Genomic DNA, 21,494 nt, shown 5'->3' on the forward strand with positions numbered 1-21,494 from the left:
GTAAAAAAATTAGCCCAAGAGTTGGCGGTGGGGAGTGATGATTAGCTACCTTCCCTCTAGCCTTACACTGCTAAATTAGGGACGAATAGCGCAGATAGCCTTCGTGTAGCTTTGCCCGAAATTCATAAACAAATAAACAATTTTCAACTTCTGTGAAGAAACAGCCACACGTGTTAAGGTGTCTTTTTAGTGTAAAGCTACACAATGAGCTATTCAGTAAACCATGGGTGTTGTTAGGTCATTCAACAGAAATATGGCTATTCAGTAAACCACAGGTGTTGTTAGGTCAATCAACAGAAATATGGCTATTCAGTAAACCATGGGTGTTGTTAGGTCATTCAACAGAAATATGGCTATTCAATAAACCACAGGTGTTGTTAGGTCAATCAACAGAAATATGGCTATTCAGTAAACCACGGGTGTAGTTAGGTCACTCAACAGAAAGATGGCTATTCACTAAATCACGGGTGTTAAGTCATTCAAAAGAAAGATAGCTATTCACTAAATCACAGGTACTCTTAGATCATTCAACAGAAATATGGCTATTCAGTAAACCACGGGTGTAGTTAGGTCACTCAACAGAAAGATGGCTATTCACTAAATCACGGGTGTTAAGTCATTCAAAATAAAGATAGCTATTCACTAAATCACAGGTACTCTTAGATCATTCAACAGAAACATGGCTATTCAGTAAACCACGGGTGTTGTTTAGCTCATTAAAAAAATACAGTGCTGTAAGAAAGTGCACTATTTTCTTTTTAACAGTAAGAAAGATAATAAATTAATATTTTTTGTTTCCTTTGTTGAATATCGAGAAATTTGTGGGGGGAAGAGGGGGAGAACTTGTGAAATTAGCCACGAGCGGAAAGTTTTCTTTGTTCTCTAGTGTGATTGTGATATCCAATGATGATGGGGTAGCGGTTATTATACTGTATATCTAGGCTATACGACCTTCCCGTCATCCGTCATGCCAAAATTATTCTCCTCTCCTTTCTTCTCTCTCATGATCCAGAGATTTAATGAACTGAACTGGATGTCGTCTTAATCTCAGATATTAGTTGTAATGATTAAACAGCAGGACCAAGATCTTTTAATCATACAGTCAACACTTGCATTACTTAACGAAGGATGGACTTATGTCTATATTGTTTAATAAATATATTATTTCTTTGTACTCATGCGACTGACTAAAGAATTTACAAAATATGGGATTATTACTGCATTCCTACTTAAAACACAATTATTTCATCATTAAGTGTTAAAAGATCAAAGTAAATGAAACATGAATAATTATTTTCAATTGTAAAATAATTAAGAATTTCTATAATGTTTCGTATTATAGTTTTGAAAGAAAATAAGATGAACCCATGTGTTTACTGCAAAGTAAATAAAAACAATAACGGATGTATAACATTACAGTAGCACAGCCATTACGATCTTAATGTAATATAGACTTCTGACGTTGTCAGATGTGAGTATTATTTTTCAATGACTGCCTACCTGCTTTATAATTTCTGAAACGTGAGAGGAGAACGTCCCACCACTTTGTCTCTTCCTCCTATTTGCTGAAATTCCCCAGAAGAGGGCAATCTCTTCGCCTACTCAGCGTTCAATAGCAAAACAAGATTGTGTAGGGTAAGACAAAGCTGACAATACTTGAACTATACGAGTGTCATCCTTGTATGGTTGGCAGAATCCAGTGAAGTAGACTTAAGCTGCCACAACTTCATTTTTTAAAGTGTTATCCATGAAGGGCTGACTGTGCGAATATCGTCAGCGTTTGATAATCCAAGCTGGGTGTAATTTTGAAATATTATTAAGGGTTGTATGGTTGATAAGTCGTATAATCTCTGACACTTAAGGGTTGTATGGTTGATAAGTCGTATAATCTCTGACACAAGCTCATTTGCTTTGCTTATCTTTTATTATCGGTGTATTTACCTTCACATTTGGTATTTGGACTATCGTATATGTTTTATGTATATTACACGGACTTTTTTCAGATATTTAACGAAGTATCTCATTTTATTCTAGTTTTTAAGCGACAAGGTTTTGAAACGAAATTGAGTATCTCAGAACTGTTCTTTTGTAATTAGAGTGACAAAAATATTATCCAGAGGAAAGAAAAAAAGGTCTATCGATTCATAACGTCTTTGTAAAGTTTTTGATTTCAGAACTTTACTAATCAAATAACTTACTTTGCACTTAATTTAAAGGGGTGATGACGCTAAGATTCGAGGTTTACAATTGAACAGACTGTCTTCTCTGATGAAATCTATAAATCAGTCTTCCATTGATACCATATAAATGAAACGGTAGGTTATATCTAATAGGCTAAGACTTGACGTTCATTAAGAAACGAAGTTTACAGATATCGTTTTTAGGAGCCAATGGATTTTACTATCAATATGATTAACAAATGCTTGTCACCAGTAAGATTTCCCCGGTTATTGGTTTTAGGGGTTTTCACTGTAACGCTCGCCCTGTCTTTAGAGGAAGATAATGGAACTGTTACAAAAGTGGCATCTCTTTTCAGACAAAGGGTTTTACTAGAATCAGGAGGAAACAGTCGCGCCCTCCAAATATTAGTCCTTGCACCAGAAGATCCGAAATTTCCTTATTCTCTCTCCCAAATATCAGCAGCTGTTGAATATGCTGTCCAGAAGTTAGAAGTAGAAGGTATCAACGGGGTACTCGGAGGGCGTTCAGTGAAAGTTCACAGAAAAAATACTCACTGTTCTTCAGCTCATGGTCCTATAACTGCATTCGATTCTTATATCTCTGGTGCGGTTGACGTTTTTCTCGGACCTCTTTGTCCATATGTTCTCGGACCTCTGTCTCGATATACCACTATCTGGGATATCCCTCTACTAACCGCAGGTGGACAGAATGACAACTTTGATCAGAAAAAACCGTTCTATACTCTTCTAACCAGAATGAACGGGTCTTATACCCAGATTGGTCAGATTTTTCAGAAGATTCTTCGCAGATTTCATTGGTACGTCATAGCTCTGCTCTTCCATAATTTTGACGACCATATCTTGGGAAATTCCAACTGCTACTTTACACTTAGCGCTGTCTATAGAAAGCTCAACAGGGAAGTTTACTACCTGAACTTCGACGAAACCAAACTTACAACAAATTACTCAAACATTCTTAAAGATGTAGCTAACCATGCAAGGGGTGAGTACAGTCGTTTTGTTATTACGTGATTCGTATTTAAGCAAGTAAGAATTTTCTTTTGTCAGTTTGCCCTGCAATTTTCAGTGAAGAATCGAAAAAAACTATTTATTGTAACTTATTCTACAGACTCGAAGCAATAAGTAAATTATATTTATTTATACTACGTTATCAATAAAAAATATTTAAAAACTTTAATACAGACTTGACAAAATGATCAAGGGAAGATTCGAAGCTCTATTCCTATGGTTGACACAGCGCACATGCCTCAATATACAGTTTAGCAATTAAACAAAACTAACCTTAAGAAAGTGCTCTGTTTCAATAATATATATTAAAGAAAGGTAACGCTCTCGTATAGTTGTTTTTAAAGCAAACAACATATGTCTTCGTTCAGCTTTTTTCTTTAATAAACTTCTATGTTTTGAAGATGTCTTTTACTGTGAGGATACTGCAAGGTAGAAAGAAAATTTTAGTTGATTATTAAATAAACATTATTATTTCTTTTAATGTAATATATATCAATACACTTCATATCTCGTTTTTATGAGTTTGCTAAAATGACGAAAGGCTGAATTTAATAAAAACATGCAGATTACAACGGTTCTTATATAACTTAGGTTGGTCAGTTTTTAGAGGCATAAGTTGCACATTAAAAAAAATATTTTCAAATTATGCTACAACGCTTAAAAAACGTCTAAAACTTATGAGTAAACACCTGAATTTCTTTGTAATAGGTGCTAGAGATCAGTATGCTAAGTTGTAGCTCGGAAGATTCAAGGTTTCTCACTTTCAATTTTAGAGATTTTATAACTATTCAATTCAATAACACTGTTCAAGAAAAGATAGTCACACACTGACTGGTTGACATCATTCTAGTCAACAGCGCGAAATTAACAATGTCATTGTTTATTGAGCTAATGTTTATAAATCACTGTAACACGTGTTTTCAAATACCAACACTATTGGTGGTACTATCCTGTATAGATATAAAGTTTGTAATTAGTTGACATTAGTTGTCTTTTACAGAGGTAGTTTAAAGCATTTTGTGATGGTAAAGTGTTTGTCAGCTAATGATATTGATACTAGAAAAAATCAGTGCCATCTCGTTATGAGAAAAATTAAAAATTTCACTTAAGAATTACTATGATTTAAAATGTATGATGTTCGGAAGTCAGTCTGATCAACAGTATGGAGTGAGAAACTCTCAAGCTGCTCGTTAACGTATTTTCCAATGTCATTAATTTGTCAACTTTTGATTATTCCTGACGTACATTGTTTTTGTGTCACGTATCTGATGTGTTAAACAAGTGACATCATTAGCAGCACTTTACTTTGAGTGATTGTACACATCAGTAAGCATCACCACTTTACTTCGAGTGATTTTCTGATTTTAAGCCCGAACAATTGTTTTTGGAAAGAATGTTAATGTACTTACTAAACCAGTTGGACATGTGACGTTAATAGTCACTCCAATGTCTTAACAGGTTCCATAAGCATGGTAAGAACGACTATTGCAGAAACAAATATACTATTAACATACTATTAATATACCATTAATATACTATTAATCAGCTGATCACGAGTTCGAATCTTCTCATGGAACATGCGCGTCCTTTCAGTCGTAGGTGGTTTATAATGATGCGGTCCAATCCACTATTCGCTTAAAGTACTCTAAGAATTGGCGATGGGTGGTGTTGATTTGGTGCCTTCCCACATTGATTCCTAAGTTCGGAGCAGCTAGCACACACAGTTCTGACGTAGATTCGTGCAAAATTCACCAACGAAACAAATAATATCAGAAATTGTTGTTGGGCTATGATCAACAATGATATTTAAAGGAACCCTCATGATGTTATAAACCTCTAACTCTGCTATAATTGAAGTATTTATATTATAAAACGCATTTAATTTTTCGGATAGAAAATGTAACTATGAAACATACATTTGCTTATATGGGTCGTTGAAATTAAATACCTGTTTATGAAAAATAAACTTGACTGAATCTTTTCATCTGCACATAATTCATTTCAACATTTGATTATGTTTGAAAGTTTCTGTTATGTTTAATTATCAAGAGATCTAGAGGTATGTGAAGATACCTGTATTTTTGGTAAGGTTCTGATAACATTATCCAGTTAGTAGTTTATATAGTTATTTAACTATGAATAGTATTTAGTCCGCTTTTTACAGATTAGGTGATCGTACCTTTTAGGCATCTATTCTGCTACTGTTTTCATGGAAGTCCTTAATAGGAGTGAGAGTATGAAGTGCAGAACTGCGATTCTGTTCTGGGTATTTATATTGGAAAGACTGATGTGCTATCCATTTGTTCAAGACTAGAAAAGCTAATGTGCTACTCATTCGTCCAAGGTCTTCACCATTAGGGCTTGAATGAACTAACTAACTGAATGGTTCCTAGAGAGTTGTGTCGTGGATTCTTCTGACTTCCATGCTAAGGATATTTTAAATGGTGATAATGTTCTCACTTTATGCAACTAGTGTATCATGTTCATGTTTTCAAGTAGACCCTTGACACTGACTGATATGACAGTGTGTCTTTAGTTTGATTCCCTCTCAGAATAATAAATTAAATTATGTATTAATGTAACCCAAATATTCGAATAAGCTCATTACTTGGTTTGTCCAACAACGTGTGCACACATTAATGCCTATTCAGTCAGCAGAGGTGGGGGGTAAAGCTGAAAATAATCAGGACAGCTGAAAATAACACAATACTTGAACGAATATGGAATCTTGCAGTAACTTTTTCCACTCTATGTATACCAATATTATATATAAACTGTGTAAACTAATTAGCTGTATTGCAAGATTTAAGTTAGTATTTTATAAGTATACATTATGTTTTAATTATGGAGGCAGTTAGAATGCAGCTTAGTAGATTATTTTACTCATTGTATATTAATATTTACCAAAAGTAACAGGACAAAGTACTTAATTTATTGTTTCTGAAAAAAAAACAGAAACAATGGGAATGTTAAGTACTATAGCTTTTTCTGTTTTAAGTTGCTATGGTACCACTGAATATTGTTAATTGTACTTTTAAGACGAAAGAAGGCTTAGAGATTTTTAAAATATCAACATGACATTTGTATGTCTACACGGTGGAGACCATAATTGTAAAGATACATTGTTTGATCTATGACAGAAAGATAAAAAGATACATTGTTTGATCTATGACAGAAAGAAACAAGAAGATAAGCTACTGTCATAACAATTACAGTCAATATTATTAACGGTGAAAATGTTTAAGCTCAAAATCATACCTTCGCTTTGTCGGTCTAAACATTAAAACTTTTAGAATCACAGAAAAAAACACCTCATATATTCTCTATTTTCTCCATTTATTCCTACTCAAAAATTTAATAAAGTTGAAAATAACTGAGCTCAAATCATGCCTTCGCTTTGTCTGCCTACAAGCATCAGAACTTTTAACAATTCTCTATTGTATCTTTTTATTCGTATTCAAAAATTTAAGAAGCGCTTTCTTAATGGGGGCGCTCTTTCTACCTCGCAAGCTATAAAATGACAAAAACTTAATAATAGACAGGAAGCTAGAGAAAGCATTTATGACGTAGGTAGTAGCAGTGTTCAACAGAATAATTTGTAAAACAGGACTACCCCGTCTATGGTACCGGGAAAACCTTAGTGCTACGACTATACAAAATGAGTTGTGCGAGTGTTGATACTAACATAAAAGCATTGATTGCAACGTGCACGTGAGATGGATATATTCAATAGTTTGATAGTTTTTCTTATTAGTCCTTTTTTGTTTTGTATGGCTTTTCTATAGTTTAATTCTATACGTCAGTTATCGTTCTTTTGAGGTTGCAAACAATTAATATCAAATACAATATTGAAAATTTCTGGATGTACATTTTTCTTCCGGTCTTCTCAGGAAATATCGACCATTATTTTGGTATTGGTTGAGAATAGCTTTAATTTTTATTTCTAAATTCTGTAGTAGTTCTCAGATTCAAATAACAGTATTGAACAGTATAGAATTTTTGTTGATTTTTAGTGCAATGAAAAATTTAAGATTTTCATTTTGGAAACTTATTAGTACGTCCTTTGATGTATACCCATCCTCATCAGGATTGCTATGTGTAATCATGATAGTTCTGGTTTGTGTATCGTTAAGTGAACGTGCACCAGAGGACAATGTGTTGATCCTGAATGCTTCTTTTATCAGAACGAGAGCTCCACAGAAAACGAAAACTAAGCACAAAGAGATTCGAATGCTAGTCTTGGCGCCTGAAGATCCTGCGTACCCATATTCGCTTTTTAAAGTGTCAGCGGCAGTAGAATATGCAATAGAAAAGCTAGAGGCCCAAGGTAACAACGGTCCTCTCGGAGGACGCTCAGTGAGAGCACGTCCCCAAAACACCAAGTGTTCCTCAACTTACGGTCCCCTGGCGGTATTAGACGTTTACTACGCTGGTGAGGTTGATGTTTTTCTTGGACCATTTTGCCCCTTTGTTCTTAACCCTTTACTTTTATACACCACTGTCTGGAACATTCCAATACTAACAGCTGGAGGTCAGAATGAAGAGTTTGTTAAAGAAAAAAATAATCTTCACAATCTCTTGACCAGAATGAATGGAATGTACAAAGAAATTGGTAAAATGATTCTAGAATTTGCTCGTAAAATCCACTGGAGGGTAGTGGGACTACTTTACCACAATGTTAAAAATCGTAATGTCAAAAACTCGGACTGCTACTTTGCTATGAGTTCAATCAGATCAAATATTATAAAGGATACCGTGGTTAATTATGAAGAATTTGATGAAAATGATTCAAATATAGAGTATAGGGACATTCTTATGGACGTGAGTAAACATTCAAGGGGTAAGTTGTATTGCTAAATTTGCGTTAACTGAACCGTTTGTAATTTCATCAATTGATTATACATAAATTATAATATTTGTAGACCAATAATAATTTAGACTGTGTTTACTTTTATAGCATATACTTTTCAAATATTACATCATTCTAGTTCTACTCTGACGTCAAAAACACGAAAATTATATAAAAGGTTAGTTTGTAATTTGAGTTTGAAAAGTTAGTTGTTTTTGTTTTGTTTTATGGGGTAATTAAGAACAAAGCTGCTGACTATCTGTGCCCTGCCCACTACGGATATCAAAACTCGATTTTTAGCGATGCGAATTCGCCGACGTTCCGCTGTGCCGCTGGGGGGGGCGTATTTAAAGGGAATATATCTTCAAAATACTTCTGACTTGTCTGTAAGACTATCAGTTTAAGGATACATAAGGCAAGGAAGCTAAAAAAATGCAGATCTAATTTTAGAACTAATACTCAGCGCCTCCTACCTGTTATTTAATTATTATTTTCTTATTCTTGACAAGAATCGATTCATTTTTGTATTTTATCTAAGCTAGTGTTCTGTTTCCTTGTAATTATTGTTAAAGTATAGAATGAACTTCGTCGTTCACTCCATCGTATGTTTCGTTTACACCATAACCGTTTTAAACATACTTCTGTATTACCGAGGATGTGTCTGATTTGCAATCGCGAATAATATCTAACCAGTCTAATACTGTGTTTACCCTTCGCGATTTTGCAATACTCTGATATAAGTTTCCTACAGTAATAGTTACTATAATTGTTATTTTGATGTATTTACTAACTGTTGGTATTTATTTCAGTATTTTCTTAAATGTCATATTAGTAGTGACAGTAAAAATTTCCTTTTTACTGTAGTAAAAGCCTATTAGCTACTTATTTGTGGGAAACTAAAGATAGACGTGAAATACTATTTTGCACAGGCACCCAAATCGTAATCTCAAGGTTGCGAGTTTTAAATCCCCGTCGTACCAAACATACCCGCCCTTTCAGCCGTGAAGGTGATATAATGTGACGGTCGATCCAACTATTCGTTGGTAAAAACCGCCAAGATTTGGCGGTGGGAGGTGATGACTAGCTGCCTTCCCTCTATTCTTACACTGTTAAATTAGGGGCGGTTATTGTAGAACCCTCGTGTAGCTTTGCGCGAAATTCAAACCGAACAAACTATTTTGCACGCCTCTAATTAGTTGAGTTCGAAAGCTTGACTCATGATATGAGGGTCGCCATTTCAGTAGTGGGGGCGTTGTTATGTAACTGTTAATCCCACTATTCGTTGGTAAAAAAGTAGCCCAAGAGTTGGCGGCGGGTGATAATGAATAGCTGCCTACCCTCTCGTCTTATACTGGTAAACTAGAGACGGCTAGCGTAGATAATCCTCGTGTAGCTTTGCGTGAAATTCAGCAAACAAACAAATACTCGTGCATATCAGTGAATTAAGGTATACGGTTATGACAATTTGACATGTCTTCTACTTAAGGTATGCATTTCTCCCTATTTCACATAAGTAATCACAATACAATTTTTACAATTTAGCACAACCACTAACTAATTAATATATAATAGTCTCGTAGTTTTATACAGAGTAATTAAGGTTGTACAATTCTTATAATTTCACGTAACCTTAACGTAAGTTAAGTATTTATAATTTTGTGTAGCTACCAACCGAGATGCATGGTTATCACAATTATGCAACCACTATTTGATAAACTTATTAACTAAGACATAAACATATCTTTATTTAAGTAACCACGTCTAAGGTACAAAACTATTGTGTTTAAACCCCACTTGAATCATAAAATTCTCATTTAATTTTATGAATAGCAAAAGTATAGATAAAGTAACACGTTTTATATAATTACTAACTCTAATAAACGTTCCACCATTTTAAAATATTTTTATTTAACCAAGTACTCAGGTATAAGATTCTCACAATTTTATATAATTCTGTAATAACTTGTTATTTTCTTAATTCGAAGCTACGCTGTGTTCACTGCAGGTATCGAACTTTGGAATTTGGGGTAATAAGTCTGTAAACTTACCTGGGAACACCGTATTAGCGATTATAAACTTTAAAGCATTTCTATAATAGATGTATAAAATATATAAATGCATTATTCTGACGGGAGTAATATGTGCAATCGAATTATGGTTAGCATTCAAACAACTAATATGTTGTGCTATGATTAGAAATGTTCTAATTAGTTCGATTGCTGTCTTGAAGCTGTTCCACATTAATTCCACTGAAACTGTGTGACCTTTCCAGCTATTTAGATTTAATCCAAAACACCTTAGGTGTGAAAAAAAAGGCATGGTGAAAAAAATTCAACATTTGACACAGATGAATGAAATCAAAGTTGTCAGTCAAACTGATAACTACACTTATGAAACATTTACATCAGATATTCAATCATTAGTTAACCAGGCTGCGTATTTTGTTTTACCCATCATCAAGATAAATAAATAAATAAACAGAATTGAGTAAACACGTGAAAGATTGCCTAAAAGGAACAGAAAGATGTGTATACTGTAGTAATTAAACTTTGACTAACCTTAATTTCTATTATGCGTTTAATTCCTTTCCACGAAAAACTTACATTCACTCATTAATTTTCATGGGTAATTTCTATGCTCCGTAAACTTCGTATGTAATTAAGCCAACCAGACTTTCTATAGCACTGGCGCTATGGAGTTCAGTAATAACCCCAATAAATCTTCTATGTTTAATTAACAACTAACAACCGCATCTGTGCTGTCAAACTATTTTTCTAGAGTAACACAAATAACTCATTTCTATTCGCAACTATTTTGCAGCTCCTGTCCTCTCTCTAAAACTCAAAGTATCAGCTGTTTCCACGACCATAACTTCAGGCCTCCCTCACCAGCCACATGTAAAATGCACGAATTCTGTCTTCTCAGCGTCTTCGTGCTCAGGTTATGACCTCAAAATCAGTTAAAATAACACTTTTTTTTGTTACATCCAAGTGCTGAACCATTCTTGAACTTCCTTCTTAACCCTATATATTTAGTGAAACACGTTCAAAATGTTTTCCAGTTATGGCGGAATAAGAAATGCCTGATATATCGGTAAGATACAACAGGGTCTAGAATAGAAATGAACATATTCTATAATAGGGACCCGAGTCGATAAATACCTATTTCAGTATCGCAGTCTTCACTTGATTGGCACTTCTCATTGACTCCTTTAAGGAAAACATATTTCGTTGGATTCGTATTGTTTGTTTGGTTTGTCTTTAACAGTTTTATCATATATATTTGACGGCTCTCAAATAGTTCGTTATTTTTCCAATCGTCTTTAATTAACTAATAACTAAATCTCAAAAGTTTACTTCAACATGTTTTGATTATGGTAAGTTTATTGTCTTACAACACTAAAATCTGGTAATAGATTTCTCTCGGCTGAGCGCAGAGAGCCCATTGAGTAGATCACATTAAAACAACAACATACTGGGTAGATAAAACGTGTAATGTCCCCACTTAACAGTTTATCCTTCCTCACTAAAGAAATAGTCTGTAAAAATGTTGCATGTGGTGGAGATTAAAGTTACCTGAAAATGAAACTGACCAACTTTATTTGCCTGTGATGGCAAAGTTTATTTGAAATAAGAGTGAGGTATATTTTGTTTACTAATCACGTGACATAAAATATTTGTTTTTTGCAGATATTTATACATGTATTTATTTATTATTTTGATTCTCTTAAACTGTAGTCCTTATATTTAAAACAACTTTTTTCTTCCACAAACTCCTGAACCATTCCCTATGTACTAGAACTCTTTCATCGCACTTGTTTGCTATCTAATTAATTTTACGTCGAAGTCTTGACGACTATATTTCATTTACATTACTTTAAAACACATAAAGAAATTACGACATTCTAAACCCGTTTCTCGTTCGAATTTTAAAGGATTAACCTAATTTTTCATAGACAATTTTAAGTTACTACTCTACTGCAAAGGCATTTTAGCAGCAAAGGTATATTACTTATTGCTTGTTTTGAATTTTGCGCAAGACTACACGAGGGCTATCTGCGCTATCCATCCCTAATTTAGCAGTGTAAGACTAGAATGAAGGCAGTTAGTCACCATCACCCACCGACAACTCTTGAGCTACTCGTTTACTAACAAATAGTGGGATTGATCGTGACATTATAACGCCCCCACGGCTGAAAGGGCGAGCATGTTTGGTGCGGCGGGAATTCAAACCCGCGGCCCTCAGATTACGAGTCGAGTGCCTTAACCACCTGCCCATGCCGGGCCACTATTACTTATCGCACGACTGTAGTTATAAAACTACACTATACTGTCAACAATAGATTTTAAAATTTATAAGATCTTAAACCCTTTTAACACCTTAAAAAGCGCTACAAAGTAATTCAAGGAAAAATGTTATGATCACTTGGAATAGCATTGTCGAGTAGTTCTTCTTTATTCAACTGAAATCACATGTGTACGAAAATAATGTACATTCCATTTCTTCCCTTTACTACACAACTAATCATTTTTTATCTTGTGCACAGATGTATGTACGTGTGGACGGAAGACTTCTTATCGAAATCAACAGACGTTTTGTCTAATGGTATTTATCAAACATAACACGTTTATCACTATGGGGTAAAAAAACAAAACACTGTGTGCCTGTACATGAAATATTGTATGATATATACTATCTTCACTGTAAGGTGTGTATGTGGTTATGTAATCACCGAGATTTATTTATCAATAATGAAAAATACTCGCTAAATAGAGTTAACAATAATAAAGTGAGCTTTGTTTTGCAGTATCCATTGTGTCAAATTGTTCGCAAGATAGATAGTGTCACTTGATGTTCATTTATTTATTAATAAGTGGGTAGGTAAAATATATAGGGATTTTCTCCTATTTTATTTTACCATTTTGAACTTGTTATTTAGCGTAGTTTATAAATTGACTGGAACAACAAAGTTTAGAGACGGGTTGAATTGGTAGCGAAAGAACAGACTTTATTACAAATGTCCAATTTTTCGACAAGTATAAGTAGTTTATTTAGAATCTACATACAGTAAGAAACAAAGAGGTCACTTGACCGGAAATTGCTTAACATATTAATAAATGTATCTTGGTAGCCCTGGGTGTGGGTTTAAGGAAGGGGTGTTTTGTTCTATTAAAATGGGTGCCTTTATTTTATGTCTATTTATATTTGGTTCCTGAACAATACATAGCTTTAAATTTATAAGTATTTTTTTCTTGTCAAAATCCTATTTACGTTCGTATGATTGGTTTGTTTGGAATTTCGCGCAAAGCTACACGAGGACTATCTGCGTCAGCCGTCCTCAATTTAGCAGTGAAAGACTAGAAGGAAAGCAGCTAGTCATCATCACCTGCCACCAACTCTTGTAATATCCCTTTACCAACTAACAATGTAATTTACCATTATTTTATAACGTCTTCACGGCTGAAATAGCGAGCATGTTTGGTTGGACAGGGGCTCACACCTGCGACACTCAGACTGAGAGTTGAACGCCCTAATCACTTGGCCTATGTTAGCATAATGACTACAACGATAGAAATGCTCGCTGTAGCAAAATACGGAACACTGCAGCACTGTTGTGTCTATAAAAGCTACGACAGATAATTTATCCCCCTTTCTCCGAACCTTTGGGGAAAATTCGAGGTTTAAATCTAACCCTGAGTATTTTGTTTGTTTTTTTGAATTTCGCGCAAAACTACTCGAGGGCTATCTGTGATAGCCGTCCCTAATCTAGCAGCGTAAGACTAGAGGGAAGGAAACTAGTCACCACCACCCACTGCTAACTCTCGGGCTACTCTTTTAACAACGAATAGTGGGATTGACCGACACATTATAATGCCCCCACGACTGAAAGGGCCAGCATGTTTGGTGCGACCGGGATTCGAACCCTCGACCCTCGGATTACAAGTGGAACGCCTTAACACACTTGGCCATGCCGGGCCAAACCCTGAGTAACCCGAGAATTCGACCAATTAAAAATAGATCCTGGGACCGAAAATTTTTATGTAAAAACTTATGTTAAAATGCGCTCTTTCATTGATTCCTTACATAATGAAAAATAACAGTAACAAAATAACTATAAGTTTCGTATAATTTGGTTGGATAGTGGCAAATCAAACCAATAATTCCATACTACAAAAGCACAATATAGTATAAACAAGAACAACCAGAACCTGCCGTAAGTTTCTGGATTTCGTTGGTTTCAACGTGTTCCTGAAATTCGGTTCTTGTTTTTGAATTTCGCACAAAGCTACTCGTGAGCTATCTCTGCTAGCCGTCCCTTATTTAGCAGTGTAAGACTAGAGGGAAGGCAGCTAGTCATCACCACCCACCACCAACTCTTGGGCTACTCTTTTACCAACAAATAGTGGGATTGACCGTCACATTATAACGCCCCCACGGCTGGGAGGGCGAACATGTTTGGCGCGACGGGGATGCGAACCCGCGACCCTCAGATTACGTGCCGCACGCCTTAACACGCTTGGCCATGCCGGGCCAAATTCGGTTCTACTCCGATCGCTTTTTGCACAGTTATTATGAACAAACTAAGAGCATGCACTTTTTCTTCATCCATAATTTAAAAAAAAATGTTTCGAAGTAATCCACAATCTAGATCCGGACCAGATTTTAGGACAATTGTCTTATAGATACATTCTATCTTCTTAAACAATTTCACGTAAATTGGTTTATCAATGTTTGAGATATGCCGGCGGGCATACGTACATACAGATCCAAATACGGTCTTTGGAGCTCCTAGTTACACCGCCTTATAAGCGAACAAACATGGGGACGATCGTTTGTACTCTTGCAAAGTTCAGTGACAGAAGATTGCTATGTTTGTTTTCTTGTTTTTAGCCAGTGATTCCGGGCTCCAAGCTGTGAGTGTCTCAAATTTATTCGGTTTTTCCTCAAATTTTGAATTATGAAAGATAACCGAATGATTAAAATACAAAATGCTGCCTACAGTCCTCAGTCGTGTGTTTTCCTAAAATGTTTTAAGCTATTTAGAATCATTACACAACTGATACAAATATACATTGTATTATAAAAGAAGGTAGCGCGTTACTGATAAGTTGAGACAATGTTAAACAAATACTCATATATATCATTACACAACTGATACAAATATACATTGTATTATAAAAGAAGGTAGCGCGTTACTGATAAGTTGAGACAATGTTAAACAAATACTCATATACATCTTCTACAAATTACAGAATTATTCCGAAGAAAATAGTCTTCTGTTATATTTTAATGAGCGTGTTTGTGTGTGTTTTCTTATAGCAAAGCCACATCGGGCTATCTGCTGAGCCCACCGAGGGGAATCAAACCCCTCATTTTAGCGTTGTAAATCCGTAGACTTACCGCTGCACTAGCGTTGGGCCTATTTTAATGAAATAAAATATATATATTTACTCCAGATCTTAACTTTTGACAGTTATACTTTACTTCACTTTTATTACGTGTAAAAGACAGAGCTCCACGAGGGGGCTGTGTGCACTGTATTCAGCACTGAGATCAAACCTCAGATTTTAGCGTTATGAGCTATTAGGCTTACCATTGAGTCATAGTGGGCGTCATCTCATATGTACAAAAGTATATTTACAGAAAATAGAGTATGGTAACTGCTTGCATATTCTCATATCAAGATTTATAGGAAAGTAAATTGAATCACTTTATAATACAGTTAAGCCTAGCATATCACAAATAGTTGATGATTGTAAGCCGTCTTAGTCCCAAACAAATTATAAGTTTAATATACACATAAATGTCTTTCCATACACAATCTAAGTGTAAAGATTTAGTACCGCAATGTCATGGATAATAAGCTTAACTTATCTTCTTACAAAATACACATTAGCAAGAAGTAAGTGTAAAGATTTAGTACCGCAATGTCATGGATAATAAGCTTAACTTATCTTCTTACAAAATACACATTAGCAAGAAGTAAGTGTAAAGATTTAGTACCGCAATGTCATGGATAATAAGCTTAACTTATCTTCTTACAAAATACACATTAGCAAGAAGTAAGTGTAAAGATTTAGTACCGCAATGTCATGGATAATAAGCAACTTATCTTCTTACAAAATACACATTAGCAAGAAGTAAGTGTAAAGATTTAGTACCGCAATGTCATGGATAATAAGCTTAACTTATCTTCTTACAAAATACACATTAGCAAGAAGAAGAAAACTGGAAAGATAAGCCTAATATATAATCTGGGAAGTAACAAAATCTCCCTGACAATGAAATATTATAAAAGCGTGCCCATGACGTATAAACACAATACGTACAAATTTAACTTCTAACATAAATGTATATATATTTAAAGAGCATATTAATACTGAAGTGTTAATTATATATGTTTGTTTGTTTTGAATTTCGTGCAAAGCTATTAGAGGGCTATCTGAGCTGGCCGTCCCTAATTTGGCAGTGTAAGACTAGAAGGAAGGCAGCTAGTCATCACCACCTTCTGCCAACTCCTGGGCTACTAATCACAAATAGTGGGATTATAACGACCCTACGGCTGAAAGGGCGAGCATGTTTGGTGTGACCGGGATTCGAACCCGCGACCCTCAGGTTACTAGTCGAAAGCCTTAACCCACTTGGCGATGCCGGGCCTTAAGTATATATATATTAGTTTGTTATAACTCAAAGAATAAGCCAAAACAAAAACAACGCTGCATTAACTGAAAAAATCCCAGGTTAGAAGCTACAATGTGGGATTATAAAATTACCCTAGGTTTTGGAGGTGACTGTGGAGGTAGGACCCACATTGCGCTGGAGATACACCTTCTACCATTCTGAACCTTTATTTGCCAATTTCACGTAAGTAATAAAGAGTAGTAATAGATATATATATAATTAGGAGAGAGAGATGTGGATGTTAAACCCCACAACGTCCCACATATATGTCACCTTCATTTCATTAAAAGGTATTTATTTTCACTAATATATATATATAAGAAAACACTGAAAGTCAGGCTCTTTTTTTTTCCTTTTACTAATTTTTTCTACCGGATTCGTGAGTACAAAAGTAACTTCAGGAAATAGTTTTATTGTGAATTTGTAACAAATAACATACAAATTCACTTCAAATATAATGATATGAAAAAAGTAAAAAGTAAAATAAAATTTTGATTTAAGAAGGAAAGTATGTTGACTAGTATATTGACAAAAGTGACCTTTAAAGTCACAAAACCAGTAGAAGAAATTAATAAAATAAAATAGTCTTATATTCTAGTGTTTTCTTAGTCGTATCGACAGGTAAACTTATTTCTATTTTGGTTATATATATAGGTATAGTGACACACATTCATATATTTATATAGATTAATAGACACAGTCATATAATTTTCATATACAAACTCTTTAGCGATGCTATTCACTAGAACTACATTTTTTTAGCTGATTCGGTTTCACAAGAGTAGCTTGAGAGTTAAAGGTGTGTTATAAAAGTAACAGTTAAATATCACAATTCGGTTTGACAAGAATAGCTTAAGTGTTAACGGTGTTTATAAGAGTGACAGTCAAATCCCACAGTTCGGTTTCACAAGAGTAGCTTTAAAACTTAAAGGTGGGCGGAATTTATCAGATGACTTCCTTCTTGTCCACCACTTTAAAATTAGAGGAGGCTAGTCCAAATAGTGCTTTTATACTAAAGTCCAGAAAAACAAACATTTCGTATCACAAATGCTTCAACTCTGCATCGGAGAAGTACCACAGTGGAAGTACAAATTACTCACTTTTGGCCGTTAACGTAGTTTACTTCAACGGAAAGTTAACACTATTTTCAAGTATATCGAAATAGTATGTTGTGTTTAACTATAATAAGTAGTAACGAACATTAGGTATTTAATTGCAGTAATAAACCATTCTAATGGAAAAGTTCCTAAGAAACGTTATTTGTTCATACACTTCATTAGAAAGAGCACAGACTTTGAGCAAGCATGTCGTTTCCTGATTGCTTGTTTGCTTCAGTCATAATCGGCGAAGCGAATGAGTGTAGTTTCACATTCACTTAGATGAATCACTTTAATCGAATGTATAACATTGGAATGAAGATAAATGAAGAAAAGTATCAGTCTTCCATTTCCTGTAGCAACTTAATCGATTTTCTGCTATAATTGATTTTCTTTGATTCACTATTTATTACGGTTTACTTCAAAGTAAGCTTTTCTTTTCTTTACAGGCCAAGCTAGGGTTTAAAACTCAATCTTTTTTATTGTGATATGTGAAACTTTTGATATCTTAACTGTGAATGTAACAAGCTTATCTATTTGTTTGTTGTTAAGCATTAAGCATAGTGGACTATATGTGCTCTGCCCATTGCAAGTATCAAATCTCAGTTTATAGAGTTATAATCATACAGCCTCCTCACCGCTGAGCCACTAGGGGCGACATAGGTCTAATGCAAGCAATTATAATAATATAACATATTGTTGGAACATTGAAACTGAAAACCAGTGGAAAAAGTTTTGAAATTTAAATTTACATGGAATAAAGATTAAGGGAAGCAACATAATAAAGTTAAATGTTTGATTGTTTGCAAATTGGGCAATCTATGCGTTGCTCACCACAGGTATCGAAACTCAGTTTCTAGCATTGTAAGTCGACATCGGTATGACAAAAATGAAATAACTGACTCAAATCAATTACAGATTTTTTTTCAGAATTAATTTTTGCCAGTTGTTTGTTTGTTTGTAATTAAGCACAAAACTACACAATGGACTATCGGTTTGTTTGGTTTGGTTTCAATTTTGCCCAAAGCTACACGGAGGCTATCTGCGCTAGCCGTCCCTAATTTAGTAGTGAAAGACAAGAGAGAAGGCAGCTAGTCATCATCACCCACCGCCAACTCTTGGGCTCCTCTTTTACCAACGAATAGTGAAATTGACCATCACATTATAACGCCTCCACGGCTGAAAGGGCGGGGATGTTTGGTGCGACCGGGATTCGAACTCGCAACCCTCAGATTACGAGTCGAACGCCTTAACCAACCTAGCCATGCCGGGCCTGGACTATCGGTGCTCTGTCCATCACAGGTATCGAAACCCGATTTCTAGCGTTGTGAGTTCGTTGACACACTGCTGTGTCACTGGGGATTATAGTATCTTATACGACCGTTGACTGTTTCTCTCTAAATAATGTTTAATTGTAATAATATTTTCATATTAAATGCAGTTTTAGTAATATTTGTTCACGTTCTTACCAATGCTTGGCACTAAGGACCAAAAGTTTCAAATAAAATAACATTTCTCAAAAGCATGTGCTCAGCAATTATAAACACGTGAGTGTTTATTCTCTTGAGTTCAAATACTTATGCTGATTTGCACACCATTTGAAGGCTTAGAAACTATTATGTTTAATTGGTTAAAAAGAATAGTGATATTTTGCTTGGGGATCCTCTGTTTACAGGTTTTATTTCATCGCAATATTGTACAGAGTGACATCTTCTGTACGATACACATTAAAACTGGAGGCATCATGACGTGATTTGGTTTTAAATCAGTGCATTCTTTATGAGGCAAAATATTTTGAATTTAAACCATATAAAGCACGCCATAAGTGTCTAAGTTTCTTCATTCTATGAAACTGAGAACAACAAATTATGCGAATATGAACAGTATTTGATGCACATAATTGAATAACTTTTGCTGACACATTCGAGAAGTAATTTAAAACTGACGGTTCTTATGTCAAGAACATATCTTCTGTTCGATACTTCCCACCTACGTGTTGCCTACCCTTCAAGTCAGCTTTAACTATATTGATTTACGAAAGTATAAATATAGTTTTCATCTCTCTCTGCAGTTTAATAAACATTTCGATTTCTTTTTTATTAGTAAGCGAAATACTTGGCGGCGACTGATGCACATTATTTAAAGCAAATAAGAAGTCTAACATAATAATATTGTGAAGAATAGGAAGCCCTGATGGAGTTTCGTTTTTTGATTAATAGTTTGGTTTATTGTAAGGCTTAAAAAAGGCAACGTGCTAAACGTTGCTTAAAAAATTGAAATTTTCTGCAGTGGACGCAAAAACAGACACCCCTCTTCATTCTAACTTTATGCAGTCCTTAAACATTCACCTACAAATCGAAATATTTACAGCACGTTCCAGCTACTTTTACAGTTTAAAAAACATTCACAGCTACTTTGGTATGTTTGAGTTTTGTCATCATATAGCTCATAATAAGGTTCTTTATTGTTTGTATTTAGGCTTCTCTCACTCTCAGTTAAATTCTTACAGAATGTATTTATATTTTATTAAGAACATAAGGAAAATGTATGAAGTTGTAGGCTTTCAGCTAAAATATATCAAACGAGGGCTGTCTGCGCTAGCCGTCCCCAATTTAGTAGTGTAAGACCATCAATTCTTTGATTACTCTGTTAGGAATGAATAGTTTTTGGTAAATGTGGATTTACCGTCACATTATAACGCATCTATAACCGAAAGGGCGAGCAAAGCTTGTTTGGTGGGATGGAGATTCGAACCCGCGACCCTTAGATTACGAGTCGAGAGATTCTAACCACCTTTCCATGCCAGGCGTTATCAAATACTAACTAATAAATTTATCAAACAACAGCAAAACGTAACGTATATCAAACACATAGTCAAGTGTAACATAAAATTTCCACTTCCTAATGACGCAGGCTGCAATTGCTGAAACGTTATACTTTTCTGAGCACGTTTCATTATTTTATCTATATTTAACAATTAAAAAAATTGTATAATAGCGTCATGTTTTTGATTGTTTGTTTAGGGACCATTACAATATTTTACTTATAAATAAAACATCGAATGCAAGACATTTTAAAATGTAGCCTATAAGCTTAGACACAAGATAATAACTTTCTCTATCCTAATTTTATCACAGGAATTCTATTAAAATAATTTCACAAAAATATCTCAAAAGCAGTTTTCTTTAGACTATATTATACATAATGTTAGCTTCTTTTTAGATTAAAAATACAAGACAAGTGTTCACCAAACCTTTGAATTATTCTTAGTTTTTAAGCATAAAGTTAGTTTTCACGAATTTTTTTTTATATAAAATGTTTATAAATACCAATCAAAAGGTTATTTTTAACGTGAAGCTACGCAGTAGGAATCGAGCCCCAAATTTTAGCGATTTAATTCTCAAACTTACCGCTCTTCCACTAGAGGACCTCGACAAAGAAGAGACAGCCAGCTAACAACACAAACCCACTCACCATAAGCGTTAAAGGATTGACTGCCATTCTTATAACACACCCACAGAACTCTATCACAAACTAATCTGCGGTCTTCGGTAATAAATAACCTTGTTGTTGCGATATGGGAATAATTTTAATTTGTTTCTACATACTAATTCGGCTTATGTTACGCTATTTTAAAGTGAAAATCCTGAGTTATTA

At 34.6% G+C, this 21,494-nt stretch overlaps 1 protein-coding gene and 1 long non-coding RNA gene across 6 annotated transcripts in view; one reads left to right on the forward strand and one right to left on the reverse strand.

Moving 5' to 3' along the window:
* Window positions 1-1,633, reverse strand: part of LOC143255204 (uncharacterized) — a 38,639-nt gene extending 37,006 nt beyond the window's left edge. For both annotated transcript variants that reach the window (XR_013030467.1, XR_013030466.1), the window contains exon 1: window positions 1,501-1,633. This is a non-coding gene — a long non-coding RNA (uncharacterized LOC143255204). The remainder of the gene's footprint in view (window positions 1-1,500) is intronic.
* Window positions 1,634-21,494, forward strand: part of LOC143255202 (atrial natriuretic peptide receptor 1-like) — a 112,919-nt gene continuing 93,058 nt past the window's right edge. For 2 of the 4 annotated variants that reach the window (XM_076510489.1, XM_076510492.1), the window contains exon 1: window positions 6,776-8,049. In XM_076510489.1, the coding sequence (XP_076366604.1) occupies window positions 7,227-8,049 (823 nt within the window). In that variant the 5' untranslated portion in view covers window positions 6,776-7,226. Of the gene's footprint in view, window positions 3,184-6,774; window positions 8,050-21,494 lie in introns of those variants that run through there. The other 2 variants (XM_076510490.1, XM_076510491.1) reach the window with 2 other exon arrangements.

Source organism: Tachypleus tridentatus, chromosome 7 (assembly GCF_004210375.1).
Source record: "Tachypleus tridentatus isolate NWPU-2018 chromosome 7, ASM421037v1, whole genome shotgun sequence".
Taxonomy (NCBI): domain Eukaryota; kingdom Metazoa; phylum Arthropoda; class Merostomata; order Xiphosura; family Limulidae; genus Tachypleus; species Tachypleus tridentatus.